This window comes from Fulmarus glacialis, unplaced genomic scaffold, assembly GCF_000690835.1.
Source record: "Fulmarus glacialis isolate BGI_N327 unplaced genomic scaffold, ASM69083v1 scaffold14558, whole genome shotgun sequence".
Taxonomy (NCBI): Eukaryota; Metazoa; Chordata; class Aves; order Procellariiformes; family Procellariidae; genus Fulmarus; species Fulmarus glacialis.
This window is the reverse complement of record NW_009227683.1, coordinates 13,145-28,130: the sequence shown is the minus strand read 5'-3', so window position 1 is coordinate 28,130 and position 14,986 is coordinate 13,145. Positions and strand designations below refer to the sequence as shown.

At 34.1% G+C, this 14,986-nt stretch overlaps 1 protein-coding gene across 1 annotated transcript in view; it reads right to left on the bottom strand.

The window, feature by feature from the left end:
• Positions 1 to 1,308: 1,308 nt before the first annotated feature.
• The window catches only part of AK7 (adenylate kinase 7), a gene marked incomplete at its 5' end in the record, with an annotated part of 26,311 nt that continues 12,633 nt past the window's right edge, over positions 1,309 to 14,986 (bottom strand). The window contains 8 exons of the mRNA XM_009583243.1: positions 1,309 to 1,347; positions 2,450 to 2,608; positions 5,329 to 5,549; positions 8,898 to 9,095; positions 10,485 to 10,553; positions 11,574 to 11,702; positions 13,198 to 13,339; positions 13,645 to 13,773. Of these exons, the coding sequence (XP_009581538.1) occupies positions 1,309 to 1,347; positions 2,450 to 2,608; positions 5,329 to 5,549; positions 8,898 to 9,095; positions 10,485 to 10,553; positions 11,574 to 11,702; positions 13,198 to 13,339; positions 13,645 to 13,773 (1,086 nt within the window). The remainder of the gene's footprint in view (positions 1,348 to 2,449; positions 2,609 to 5,328; positions 5,550 to 8,897; positions 9,096 to 10,484; positions 10,554 to 11,573; positions 11,703 to 13,197; positions 13,340 to 13,644; positions 13,774 to 14,986) is intronic.

Genomic DNA, 14,986 nt, shown 5'->3' with positions numbered 1-14,986 from the left:
TTTCAGTTCAGAGCCAGCTCTGTGCGTGTCTTCTGTTCATACCTACCTGCATCGGGCTTACTTTCTTTTTTATGCCCCACACGGAGCAAAGAGATCCTTTTCTAATAATTGTTTTTGAAAGCTCTGCCTGTAATAGACTGCATAAATTTCAGAAAATTTTAAAGAACAAAAAACCACACTTTTTACAGATCGGCTCAAAACTGTATTCTTAGAAAAGTAAAAGTATTACAGCAACTCTACACAAAAAAATACCCCACTTTTACCTCCTTTTTTTAGTGTCCTATTTTCATCTTTACTCTGAAAAATAGGACTCTCAAACTAAAAATTGCTCAAAAATTACCGATTATTTCAACTGCTGCACATGATAAATGGTAACTTGGACTGACAGCATATAGGAAATTTAGATCCCAAAGAAATCTGTTTCTTTAGAGTAGGAGATGATGGTTCTGAACTCTGTTCCTGGCTATCATCACTGACTTGTGTGACTGTGAAAACAGATGAAATAAGACCTTCTCTGTGAAAACATTAAGATATCTGAGTAAGAACGTTGGGCATTAATACATCTAATGCTAAAAATAATGTGTAAAATGTTTCTGTATTACCATTCTTTCAGTTCTTCCTCTTTTATAGATTCTTCAGGTATCTATAAAAAACATGTATCAAACATTGAAGGATGAAGAGAATTAGGTGAGAACTATACCCATTTGTTTGATAGCAAATAAAAACCCAGGTTTTATGACATACATGCTGGGAAACTGTTTATCCAGTCAGTCTTCAGTGCAGCACAAGAATACTATGTTGTGTGACTTTCTGCCTCTTGGTAGCTGGGAGGGGAAATAAGAGAGCTTGCTGCTTCTATTTATTTCCATTTTCAGTGAAAATGCTTTTTTTTGTTTTGTTTTGTTTTGTTTTAAGAAAAGGTTTTCTCAGGCTAGCTGCCTACATCCACTATGGATCAGGACAAGAATATATTGCTTAAATAGAACGTGTAACTGAAAAAAATCCAGGGAGAAAATTTTGGAGAGAGAACTTTGGAGAGATTCTTATGGTTCACAATTTCAAATAGATACATGAAAAACAGATGTGTAAATGTGTTAATCAATATGTGCAGTAAATGGTATTTTTGTAGAAAGGAATATTAAAAACCCAATACAACCTAGTAATAAAGTATAAGAAATAAAAATGGAGATACATAATAAGCCTAAAAAAATTAATTTCAGAAACTAAGTATTTTTCTTTAAAATGCATTAGAAATGTTCTTCCTTTCTACTTCACAATTTCGACAGCTGTTAGGATTTAATGTTTATCTCATTCAATATCAGGACTGTTCTTGAAGAGATATTCTGCCTATGAACAGAAGAGTTTCAAAGTTACACTTATTTTCAAGTCTCCAATTTTAAAATTTACACAAAATAACAAAAATATAAACAAAATCAGAGAAAGTATTAAATGGCTCTAAAATGTAAGTTCTGGTAGGTATGTCAGAGAAATCTCTTCCCCACAAATACCATCCAAAATACCATCCACCTCATTCTCCCTTTTAATAGCAGTCACCCCACCTCTATCATGGGCAAGAGAAGGAAGCGAGCTATTTATGACAGCATTTGTCACTCCGTGGAAAATCCTAGGACTACCCTAGGGCCTGATTTCTGGACCCAGAAGAGTAGATAATACAGATCTTTAAAAGTTATGCAATTAGCAGGGAAGAACTCATGCTCCTACAGCTACAGGTAGTTTTCACTCATCAGTAAGCAAAAGAATTGAAACAATTAAACATCCCGTAGTGCCTAAAGTGGCACACAATACTGATGCTTTCATTTTAAGCTTTTGCTTGGTTAATAAAATGTTTATTTTCCTTAAAACAGTGATAGCTTGTTAGTAGCTTTCTTAGGATGTGCAGGAAGAACAGCACTACAGCAATAACTTTACAGCATCTGAATTTTTTTGTCTGAATGCAATGCTAACCCTGCTTTCAGCCAAAAGTTGAACTAGATAACTTCTTGAGGTCCTTTGCAACTGGGATTATTCTATGAATGTCGTATAGGATTTATTTATTAATTTATCTCTGTATTGTGAAGGGAATTACTGAAGAGCTTTCATTCATCATTACAGTAATGTGTTCTGTTGTGCCTAGAGGGGTGTAAACAGGATGGACAGTGATGTCCCCCTTTCTGCAGGCCTCTATGTCACAGCAGGATTGGCAGGGTACATAAGACCTGCAGAGTGCACACACCAAAGAGAAACAGATTCTGGTAGTCACTGGGTTTTTAGTTTTCACAATAATTACTGCTCGCCAGAATTGCAGATCCTATCCATTAATTAATTGTTATCATGACAGTGGGGAAAAAGAATTTAAGTCCTTATGTTAACAGAGATTCTTTGGGTCTACATGAATATTTTCATTAAGCTTTTTCAAACATATTTAAGAAAAAAAATGTAATCCCCTTACCAGAAAATCGACTGGATCATCTGGCCTGATCCTACAGCATTCATTTATCCCTTGCATAAGTGTTGGCATGACGTTCTTCATTAAATAGTTTCGTAGTGGAAGGGACTGGGCCTCCAATAACTCTTGTTCTTGTCTTTTCACTTCCTCCTGATGTTTATTCTACAAATAATGAACAAAATCATAAAGAATAAGGTTTATAACATCCACCAAATAGCATTTGACTAAATAATAATGGTGGCCTAGAGAAAAAAATAGTGTTAGAAGCTGTGGACAGAACTTTAAAACTCACAACTTGGCAGGAAAAACTATGAACTGCTTATTAAATTTAGAGCACTTGGCACACTGAGGACAAAGAATTGAACATGATGAAAACTGAAATAATCTCCTTAGTAAAACTATTTTATTTTTCTCTCTTCAACACCTAAAAGGAGGTTTATTCTGAAGTCTTCCAGTGGTCCTGTTTCCATAAGATATTTGGCAAAATGGTTGGAATGCACTGTATTGATGTAGTAGATACGGTTTTTTACAGTACCTATTATTCTATATTGCTCGCTTCTGTAATTTTAAACAATGAAGACTTGTTGCTTAGAAGTTAGGTAACTAACAGGTGTTGTGTTTGTAAGTGTGTGGAATTGTAACTAGTATAAAATGTGTATCCTAGAAGCATTGTTAGATTCTAGTGAAGATTAACCTTGGAAACGAGAACCATAAACAAAGGTGGTCCAGACGTGGCTCAGAGACAAACTTTGACCTTATAAGGAAAGAAAAAAACAAGTTCACGAAGAGTTCATTATCCTGCTGACCACCCGAGACCCTCAAGAAGACCCTAAAGGCTTTAGTGCGCATATGTCTAGTTCCCGGAAATTTGATGAATATGTAAAAGAGAAATTTAAAGTATGTATGAGAAGCATGAATATAAACGGAAAGGTGATTAGACCAGGTGTGCTTGATTTGCGGCAAGTCCACCGAGCACCCAGGCCTGAATAAAACAATATCTCTCCTGAGCGTGTGGAATTGGTTACTTGTATGTCGGGCACGAATCTGCTTTTCGGACAACAGTATCACTTCAAAAATTAGTACTGCTGCGAATGCAGATGGTTTCTTGAGGGTTCTTTGAACTGGAGGGGAAGGGGAATATTTTTACTCGGAAGAGTAACTCGCTAAAAAACTGTAAATTGTGTTCGTTTTGTTTGGTTTTTTTTAGTTTGGTTTCTTTGGGGTTTTTTTATTTCATTTATGTCAGTTTTCGAGGGGGATGAGAGTTAAATAAACTAAATCCACAGTGAATTACATCTGTTTACACCAGCTAAATTTATTCTTGAATTCAGGTTAAATCAAATACAATGATTACACTCAAAAAGTAGGAGGGGTGGGGAAATAAAACTGCTGCCAAGTTTTTCTTTCTTCCACCTAATAGTATGCATACTTGCAGTGGTTTTCGCCAGAACATTACTCAAAAACATTTTTATTGTCCTGTCTTCTCTCACTTTATTCATCAGTAGACTGAGTCATATATACATACAGCAAGCAGATGATACTCTAAAGACTGCTTTTCTGTACTTAAGGCATAACACAAAAGCAATGTTCAGATAAAACCGATATAACAATGTCTGGAAAGATATTTATCTTATTCACTCAATCCACGAGTGCTATTGAATAAATCCTGTAAGTGGTCTTTGGTCACTACTCAGAGACAGCAGCTAATCTACAGTCTCAAGGGCAAATGAATAGTTGCTTAGATTTCCTGAGCATCTGCCTATTTAAAAGGATAAACTTAAGCACACACTTTATTTAAACACTTACTTTAGCTTTGAATAATGCAGTTTGCTCTCTTGAAAGTTAGATGGCTTTGGATTGAATATAGCTAAAAATGTGTTAACTACCCTTACTAATCTTTAGAGAAGTTTACAGAGAGTACAAAATGCTATTTAATGTTGAATGAAGCTGTAAATAAGCATAGAGATAACAAAACTTACTTACAAGCCAACACCAGAGGAATGTAAATGCTTCTTTAAAAGCAGGTAATTTCAGGATACCATTTCCCCAGAGATGTGTATGGGCATTCAAATGTAAGAAAAGGATTTCTCTGTGGAACGATCAGTTTGTTTTTAAATAGCTCTGGAAGAAGACAATAGAACAACTGCCTTCTGGTGAAACAACCTGACTTTGGGTGTGAACAAGAACATTGTTAGAGTATGCATTTCAGCTTATTTACCTAAAATGTCCTTAGGTGTGGCAAAGTAAATAAGGGAAAAGCATCATGTGCAAATCCTGTGAGGTCAGGTAGCCTAAATACCAAGTACTTATTAAAGTATTAGCAAACAAAAGCATCCTTCAGACTGCATCAGGTAGTCATCACTGAACTGAGGACTCAGCTCTCAAAGGTGTTTCTCTTGCAGGCTCAGAAACCTTTCTGCAATGCAGACTGGAATATTGATCAGTGTTGAGTTAAAAAACTTGGTTGAAAGGCATGGTAATTAAGACTTGGTCAGCTGCTTAGAAATAAAGTAAGCAAAATGCAAAAGTCCTAGAAGACTGGTTATGGAAAAACACCATTGATTATAGTAGATATTTATAAATGGTAAAATAAAAGACCTACGGCACAGCAACAACAAGAAGTGTATCATAAAAGTATTTTTAAAGACATGCTGATACCAACATGTAAAAAAAATGCTATGCCTGTAATCAAAAAGACAGTCTATTCTTTAGGTTGGGCCTCAAAATGCACTGTGAAGATAGTCTAACCCAGATCTAAAGTATGATATAAGGAACTAGAGAATTTATGCCACACTTTCCAAGTGTATTTACATAACAGATTGCTGGAAGCCGTCTAAAACACATAAATAATAATGGTTTCCCAAAAATATGTATTAACCTACCCACTCTTCCCAGTTTGCCATCCTTTCAGCCCTTTCCTCAGCTTCTTTACGCTCTCGTTCAGCTTTTTCTTGAGCTTCTTTGACAAGGCGTTCCTCAGCTGCTTTGCGTTCCAAATTCTCCTTTTCTTCATCTGTCAAACCATAATTCCGAGGTTCCCCAATTTCTTTAATGATCTCTTTTACAATAAATCTGTTCTCAGGATCTTCAAATTTGGCTACATCTTTTAAACAATACAAGACAGAACTTTTCAAGGCTTTTGTCAATTATCAATGGACATCAGTAAATAACTGCAAGACCTAAAAATCTATGGTGTTCGCATTGTTTGAATTTTCAATTATAAGATGTTGTTTTCAGTTGTGTATAAATGTCAAAGTGTTACACAGACTGAAGTTTTCTACATCTGATTTTCCTTACTAGTTTCAGCTAAAATAGTTTGTCTTTTTAAGATGATGTAAGGGAGAAATGTATTAAAATAATTTTTACAACTATTCTGTTTATCAGTTGCAGCTTGCTTAAGTTTTGAAACTTGAAAATGAGGTCATTCAACTATTAGAGATGTTCCTGTCACCAATCTTATGTCAACTTATCCAGAAGTGTAAAACCATCAGCTTTTGACTCTGTCTCCCCCACAGGTTACACAATAGGTTGTTAGATTTTGGCAGCAGACTCCAAAGTTTTCACTCACGCAGATTTACAAATACACAGACCTAACTCTAGTTGAACTCTTACTGTGTTATATCTACAAAACAAATCTGTAGCTTCATGTAGGAGCACAGAGACAGAGCAAGACTTTCTCTTTCATGTCATTCCTTCTCCCTTTTAGTTGCTGGAGGCTACTTGTGTATTAAACTTGCAAAAAAAGAAGGAAAAGAAAAAAACACAGAAAAACGGGGACTGTCTCCAAGGCTTTCTGGGCTCTGTATGCATTCAGTGTGGGGAGGCATCTGGCAGAAAGCGTATAGAAATGTACATGGAAAAGAGGAAAAGTGGGCATTTCAGGTATCCAGAGAATACAGAGATAAAGGGCTTGTTCATGGTAAGGGACTGGAGATGTAAAGGCACAGAAATTGGTAGGGAGAGCAAGCAGAGGAAGGGGAAAAACCAGAACAACTAGAATACAGAATTTAGTTGAGAATCCAGTAGTCCCTACTCCACAGTCCTCTGCTTTACAAAGTTATTTTGAAAGCCTCTGGCAAAGTATGCTTCCCATTTCTTTCTAATCACTAATTCAGACAGAAGATAGTTGTCCAATACTAACACCATTATTCCAAGAGTTTAAGTGTTTATGATTGACCTGAAGGCCAAACTCTGCTAATGAATTTAGGAGAAAGCTAACATAAATCTACATAATAAAATTTCTTTTACAGCTGCTTCTTTCAAAAAATCAGGAGTTGCATTCCTGAAGTATTCCAAATTAAAAGAATAATACATTTTCTATCTCAGCAATTTTAGCTGCACCTGGATATACAAATTACAGTGCAAACCACTTTTCTAGTCATTTGAAGTATTGCTAAGAACTCTCTCAGCATTGAATTTGAGGTCTCAAAGACTGCATTTTTTTTCTTAGATGGCCAAGCAAGATTACAATGCAACTATTACAGCAGTCATAATTAACTGCGTTTATCCTCAAAAATAAATACCTTTTAAATAAAAAATGAGGTTAGCACTGACGCTAATTGAGAGGAAAGATCACCAGAAAAGGAGTTCATAAATTAAGATCTTCAAAGGAAATTGCTATTATAACTTTAACATGCCTTTTTGTAGATGATCTAACATGCCTATGTCACCATCCCCAATTTGCAGTTGAGAAAAACAAGATAACTGACTTGGAGACTTCATTCAGTGAGTCACTGTAGCAAAGTAGGGTTTCCAGAATCTTGAAGCCCACTCCTTTGTACTAATCATATTTCAGACTCAGAAAAAATAATAATCACAGAAGTAATTCATAAAACCATGTTATGATTTTCTAAGATTAAATTGGAAGAAAGATTTGATTAATTTGAGTCAATATTTAACAAATCAAGCACAATTTTTTAACCATTCCCCACTAAATTTGTTCAGAATATGACTGAGAAAGCATTTGGCGCTCCACTTAAATCTGATGCTACTTAATTCTATGGATCTGATAAACCAACTGGAACATAAGCTAGAATGGAGGGGTATTTGCAGAGCTGAAGGTTCCTCACTTAAGTTATCTTTGTAATCTGTCTTCACCATTTTACAACAGAAAGCTGTATGCTTTCATACTTCGGTGGGTAACAATCATGATGTCAATATAAGTAAAGAGGCAGTTCCTGAGATAAACAGGACCTAAAGACAATGCTCCTTTGAAGATGAGAATCAACACCATAAACTGAATGTGAAAATCATTTGGAAGTCACTGAATGTCACAGTTGTGATACCTCAATAATTAAAATTAGTAGGCCAGTGAGTTTCCTTATTTGGAATGGACTAGAGTTTAAGGGTAACCTTTGGGCGTAATTCTTAGCAGAAAACACTGCAATATTCTACCATGGAGTATACACTTTACAGTCCCCACCAAAATAAAACATGGTCTTGGACAGTGCTACTACTTGCATATCCAGAAGTATATAAGATAAGAATATGACCAATTGATGGCATCGGACCTTAATATTTACCCTTACTTACATTTACTTTCTGTAGCAGAATTACTTGAATTCTAAAATGATCATACTAACACACTATTTTTTTTCCACTGCTACACTTCCTAAGAACACATGTATGGTATTATTCTCAAGATAATCTCCATGACTGACATTAAATAAACTTATGAAATCAATTATGACTGAGGCTGTTCAACAATTAACTTCTCATAACTCATCTCAAATGAACATTCCAAATATTAGCAGTTTGATTTTAGTTGCAAGGTTTTCCCCTTGTTCTTTCTTTTCTCCCTCCCCACTCCCCCCCCCAAAAAACCATTTTTCTTAAGAATGCTGTCACCCTGATCTCACTGTTTTTGAATAATCAGATTATAGTAATCTTCTCAAGATTACCCAGTGACCACAATTTTCTAGATAATGTGCAGGGAAGGCAAATCTTCTCACATACAGGTATAGTGCGAAACAGATTCAGTCCTAGCCTTCCACCTTTAATTTCTAATAATTTTCTTTCATGCTTCATTGTTTACAGATTATCCATATATTGTCATGGCATCTGAGGATAAGTCTAAAGAAAAAATATAAGCAACTATAATATTGAAAGTCCATGAAAATATACTATTACACCAATCTGGAAGGATGCTAGTGCAGAGGTCTGTAATCTAATAATCTAAAATTATTTTGATCATTTAGTCTACAAAAATGAACAATTAAACCCCTTATTTTTTAAAACAGGTTAACTGCACGAGAACAATTCAGAATCCTTATAAGTATACAGATATTTTTGCGGGTATATAATTAAATGCTTGTTGTATCTGTATTCTGCAATGTTAATTAAAAATATTATTTATATATATACACTTACTATATGATCTTCGCAAGTGTTAAATTTGTAACAACAAAAATTTTGTATTCATATTTTATCTACTAATTTTATTATTTCATACCAATAAACTGAGGATGTATTTCAAGTTCATCAAAATAGTTGAGAACAGTCTTATCATCTGTGTTTAACTCTCTGAAGACATTCAGAGACTGCAGGAACCGGTCCTGGGTATAATGAGTTCCAGCAACAATTTTCTCTGGCAGATTTATTATTCTGTTTATAAGGAATTCATCAGATGCAGTCAAAGAAATAACAAATTCTGTGAAGAACAACACATTATCAGCGCCCATATATTATTGGTTTTCCTCTTTATTACCTATTTTGTGTTAATAATAAATTTTAAACCACAATTGAACATAAACAGATGTGAATTGTATATATCTTTATAGAGAATGTAATTATCAAATGCTTATATTCAACTTCTCCAGTTAGAGCAATCCAAAAATATTAAGAGACATGTCTGTAAAGAAGCTACATATTCCAATTTCACCAAATTCTTTCTTAGCACTATCAACAAGACTATTCGTGCAATAAGCAGCACAAAAATCTTAAGAACAGCAATGCAGTGTAGTCCAAATTTTCTGAGAAAGCTATCATGCAACCTCCTATAGGAGGAAAAAAAAAATCTTATGAATGGTGCAGTCAAAGCAGCACGTAACAATGGAAAATTTAACAATTCACTTGTTTGTCAAGTCATCAAAAGTCATCACCTTGTATTGTGATATTTAATCTCACAAATAAAGGTGTATCTTCTGAATTAAAGTAAATTTAAAAAAAGAAAAAAAAGAATAGTACATTAAAGATACTATGCCACCATATGCGATAAAATTTAGTGTCAGTTATTTTAGTACTACTGCTAGACAAAAACACCAGAAATCTTTCAAGGATCCATAAAATACCTGTCTCCTTTCTTCACTTCAGAAGTGGTTACAACCTTGGTAGAAGTCTGCTTTTTAAATCAAACCTTTGTCCACTTCATGTAAGTGCAAGGACTAAGGAATTTTTCAGAAAGTTCCAAATTTTTTTCACTTCCAGTGAAGGCAGTAAATTATCATTTACTGAAACACTAAGCATTTGAGATATTCAACCTTTATACTACCTAGCCAGACACATCTTGTAATGCAAAATATGCCAAATGTTTTGTTTTAATGTAATCAAAACTTCCACAGAAAACAAGAATAGCGAAAACACCATGATGAAGCCATTTCTGCATAGATGAAAACCACTCTAATTCCCAACTTAACTGATGCATTAAAGTGAATTTGGTAACATCTTTCAAGATGATACCACGCTAAAGATAAACTTACATTTTTTTAATATGCCAAGTTCAGGAGCTCATGTTTATTCCATTAATAGCTGCTGTAATCACAACAAAGGCAGCCACTACTATTGTTATCAGCCAACAGTTGATGGCATTTTCACAAAAAGAAAAAAAAAAGACGACTAAAACACCCACAAACTGAACCAAAACCTTCCTTTTTATTAGTTGTTCATTTTCAAATAAGAGGGCAGCAACATTACATGAATTAGATATTTATTTTATATTAAATTAAATATGAACAGATGGAGTGGTATTTTAGACTTCTCATTGGTGGCAGCAGTACTTAAAAACTCTCTGTTTATTTAAAAAGAAATCTATCAAACTTACCAGGTGCGATTATTTTATCACATTTAGGTATTTTGCCTTTAATTTCTTCTTCTTCATCTTCATTTTCCACTAAAACAAAAGTAAGAAATGATTGACATTTTCATTTGAAGCAACAGTATGATTATATTTGCTAAAAATGTGCCCAGTACAAACACAGGTTTGTCTATATTCAAATTATACTAATTGTTAGAAATTAATCTAACCTGGACACCAGTTTAGAGAATTCAGTAAGTAATTTGTGCTACCAGCCACCATAGAATTCTGCCTTGGGACACTAATAGTTGTTAGCCTATCAGTTGAAGTATGCACATGCATACAGAATTTTAAAATGTGTCCATGTGGCTGTCCTGACCCTGGCCTCTCCTCCTGCCAAGTACATTATTCCGCCAAAAAAACAGAGACAGGGCTCAAAACAGTGAGTAGAAATGTTTTACAGTAGTATGGTTAAAATGCTTTTTGCCACTAAGTGTCTGCTATTCTGAATAGTCAGTAAAACTGCCTGAAGAGCAACAGCTGAGCATGATAATTTACAGCCCAGCATATTAAGCTGAACAAGACTGGATTTTGTTTTCCTTCAAACCTCATGATGTAATTTACATATGGAGATGATTCTTGGTCTTAATGCATGCAGAGTGCTTGCTCACAATTTGAAATGTATGTTGCAGAGCTCCTCTGAAGTCATATCTACTGTAGCTGATCTAATATACCCACTCTAATCTCGCTCACAAAACATGTATTGATGCACTGGCTGGATCCCCTCATTAAGCAGCCCTTAAATATTATGAAGAAGTTCTGCCTTAGAGCTTGCTTGAGTGGAGTAGACCAACACAGAACAAGAAAGGATCCTCCATCTTGTGTATTTACTTACTACTTTGCCAGCAAAGACAGTCTGAAAACTATCTTGTGCTTAAATTAAATAAGGTGCATTAGAATCCTTCTTACATTTTAAGCATCACGTGAAAACAACTTTGTTTTGTGTCCTGCACTGTAGTCATTACAGTGCTGATGCACTTCAACTACTATGGCACTGAGAACAATAATGATAATGACAATATTAGCATCAATAAAAACAAAAGCAGCAGTACTTACAATTAAAAAGATCTTTTGCCTGCTCATAGGTCTCTGGGAACCCATCTAGAACATATCCCTGATTCCTACAAGGCATAGATTTGAGCTTATCCTTCACAAATTCAACAACATACTGATCATCTAGATGACCTAAGACACAAAGAAGGTTAATAGGTACCTAGGTTATGGAAAAGAGATATCTGAAATTATTTTACTAACATTTTAATTCATTTATCAGAGAAATGTCTATTTAGACCCTAAAAAATTTATGTATTTTGAGTTACTATTTGTATATTACATGTTGTCAAGCAATCTATGGAATATAAATGTGTAGTTATAAAATAAAATTACATTTGTGTTTACAAGGATATAAATATTAGAACTTTAAGGATACTAAACATTAAATTAGGTTTTTTTTAGAATAACACAATCAGATTTTAATTGAAGGAACAAAGAAATATTTATAGGAAAAAACGTGACAAAACAATAATTTTCTATTTACAATTAACAGTAAGACTTAAAGATAGTCTTGCAAAACAAACATGAGATAGGTTTTACAAGATGGATTTTCAGATTAATAGATTGAGATATGAAGTGGTTTATTAACTTGGCCTACATTGTTGAGCAAATATGTGGGAATAAAAAGTTTGGTTTGACCTGATTTTTTGTCCTTTTGCAACCATTGACTCCAGTTTCCTGCCTTATTGTGATTCGGCCTTTAAAAGTCTTAAATATTTATAAACCATTGTAATCATAAAAGTATGTTACTATTTTAAAAGGCGTTATTATTTTAAACAACAAAACAAAGCATGCAGAAGAGATGCTGCCATAAATCTCATTACTGAAGCTTTTGGCTGCGTTACAAGTTCATTGCTTTGCAGATACACAAGATCCAAACCAGGTAAACCTTTAGTGATAGAATGAGTTTTTAAGGGGGATCACTTTATACCGCACAGAAAATGTTAGGCACTAAGTCAAAAACTACATGACTTTATTCATATGTAGATGATAATTAGTACTTTACAGTAATGGCAATTTTTATGGACCTTTTTCAATCTGTAGACTTTAAAATTCTTTACAGGCTTCAGTAAATATTATTTACTTTTTAGAAATGGCCAAAATGAGGTATAAGGTTCTTAAAAAAACCCACAATCTGATATGACAGTGCACTAATTCTTTTTCATACTAGAATTCTTCTTTGAAAATTTGATAAAGATATGCTTCACTAACTTTTTACTTTATATTATATAAATTATGCTTCCTGTTCTGAGAAAAAAACAGGTTTTTAAAAAAATCTGGCCAAGAATCTAATGCTTCTGAGTATACTGTTGTTACTTATATATCAACTTATAGGGTAAAAAGAATTCTATAAAATGTATAAAAAAGTAGAAAGGCGGAACTTCTACAAATAAAAAAGCACCATAGTATTTAAAAAATATATTACTTTTGATATACAAGGTATATAATGTATAATGTAAAAAATTGTATTTGATTTTTAAATAAGGTACATACAAATGGACGGGGCATGATTCTTGCTTTTAATGGGACGTAAAAGTTCTAAAGCACCAATTTGCTTCCTGATTTTCCATTTGCATAGGATTGCACTAGTTACCTAAATCCCATCTTAGTACTTTGTATTTCCTACCTGCATTCTGCTCCATGCTTTCTTTTATTCTAGTTAATAAGCCGTGTGCTGCTTCTACATTTTTATCCTCCTCCTCTTCATCATCTTTTCCCTCTTCTCCCACACTGTCAGAGTCCAGTTCGTTAGAAGCCACAATTTTCTCCTGAAAACAAGATCAGAAATATGAATAGGCTCAGAAATTCCATAGACGAATTTATTTTATACACAGATATAATAAAAGGAAAAAAAAAAATTAAACAATTCATTTCATGTATGCTCCTGGACAGTGAGATACTGAGCAACCTTCAGCCTCTAAAAAGAGTTCTGCGCATCCCCCAGAGGTGATCAGTATGTCAAAAGAGATTTCCATTCTAAAATAATGGAATTACTATTAATTTTTAAATTATGCCAAACGTTTTAAAATCACAGAAGTTAAAATAATAGCAATATTAGAAAACAGCAACACACCAGATTTGCTATTGTTTCAGAAATCACATCATTTATCTTAATGTGATGTAGCTTGTAGTGTTTGCAGAGCTCTTCAGCAATAGTAGATTTGCCAACCCCAGGAGGACCATGAACGCAAACTTTGAGAGGCTGGAAAAAAAAAGATAAAGATATAACATCATTCAAACAATATGGATGTTTTTATGTAAAAGGAACAATCTTTTTACTATAACTAACAGGAAATAACAATTATTATAATTAAAGCTGAAAATATATTTTAGTTTTATTCATTTATTTATTTCTTGCTCAATATCTCCTATATCATCCACAGGCTTTGAGTAACACAGTTACTTAATTTAAATGTACAACTTTACCATTGAGAAAAAGCACACTTCTATCTGGTAGACTCACAGACCAACTTATAGCGGCACTATTAGTGTTTGAATGATCAGAACAGACGAAACACAACCGCATAGATAGGATGCAGTGAATTTTGGAATGAGGTGGCAGATATTCTACCATACACATGCAATAGCTCTATTTTCCAACTGAGGTAGAGTTGCTGCCATCACAATGGTTACTTTGACCTCAAAAATTTCAGATCCATCACAATCTTAAGATATTATCAATTTCTCATTTCAGTCTACCTAGCCCGTGGATGAGTAAGTGTAATTAAGATTCCGGTATACACTTATAAATATATTATGCAACAAACTCAAAATCATACATCATTAACTGCCTATCTTAATTCAGTAAATCTGACAGTGCCAACTCTGCAAATTTAATAGAGTAGTGACAGGGACAGAGGTCTAGCTAGCTTTCCCTCTCCTTGCCACTTGGTACGTCTACATTTTGTACTGAATTTTTTTGAATTACATGCATGCGTACTCAGATGCAGTAGTTTAACCCAAACACAGATCTGATAATCCTTTCAGAAGTACACAGGGACTTCTAACGAACGACCTCGAACAATAGTAGTTGTATTTTGTTCTACACCTCCTGTCGTCGTATTTTGTTTTACACCTCCTGAACTCGTTCGGAGTTTGAACAAGATTTAGACATGCTGAACAGCTTTATCATACCAATCAATACTTGAATGTATGCAAGCATTCTTCTGCACCTTTCAATAACCTTCCCTATACATTTGAATACAGAAGTTCTAAATATTAAGCTAATATAGCAAACAGCAAAGTTGCTCAGGACATTACACCATAGAGCAGGGTAAAATGAAAGCTACATTGCAATTGAATATCCTGGCTCACTGAATATAATGAAGGACACAAAATACTTGCCTACCTACTGACTACCATAAAAAAGCTTAAATAAAAGATACACTTACTGTGTTCCTGAAGCAAAATATACC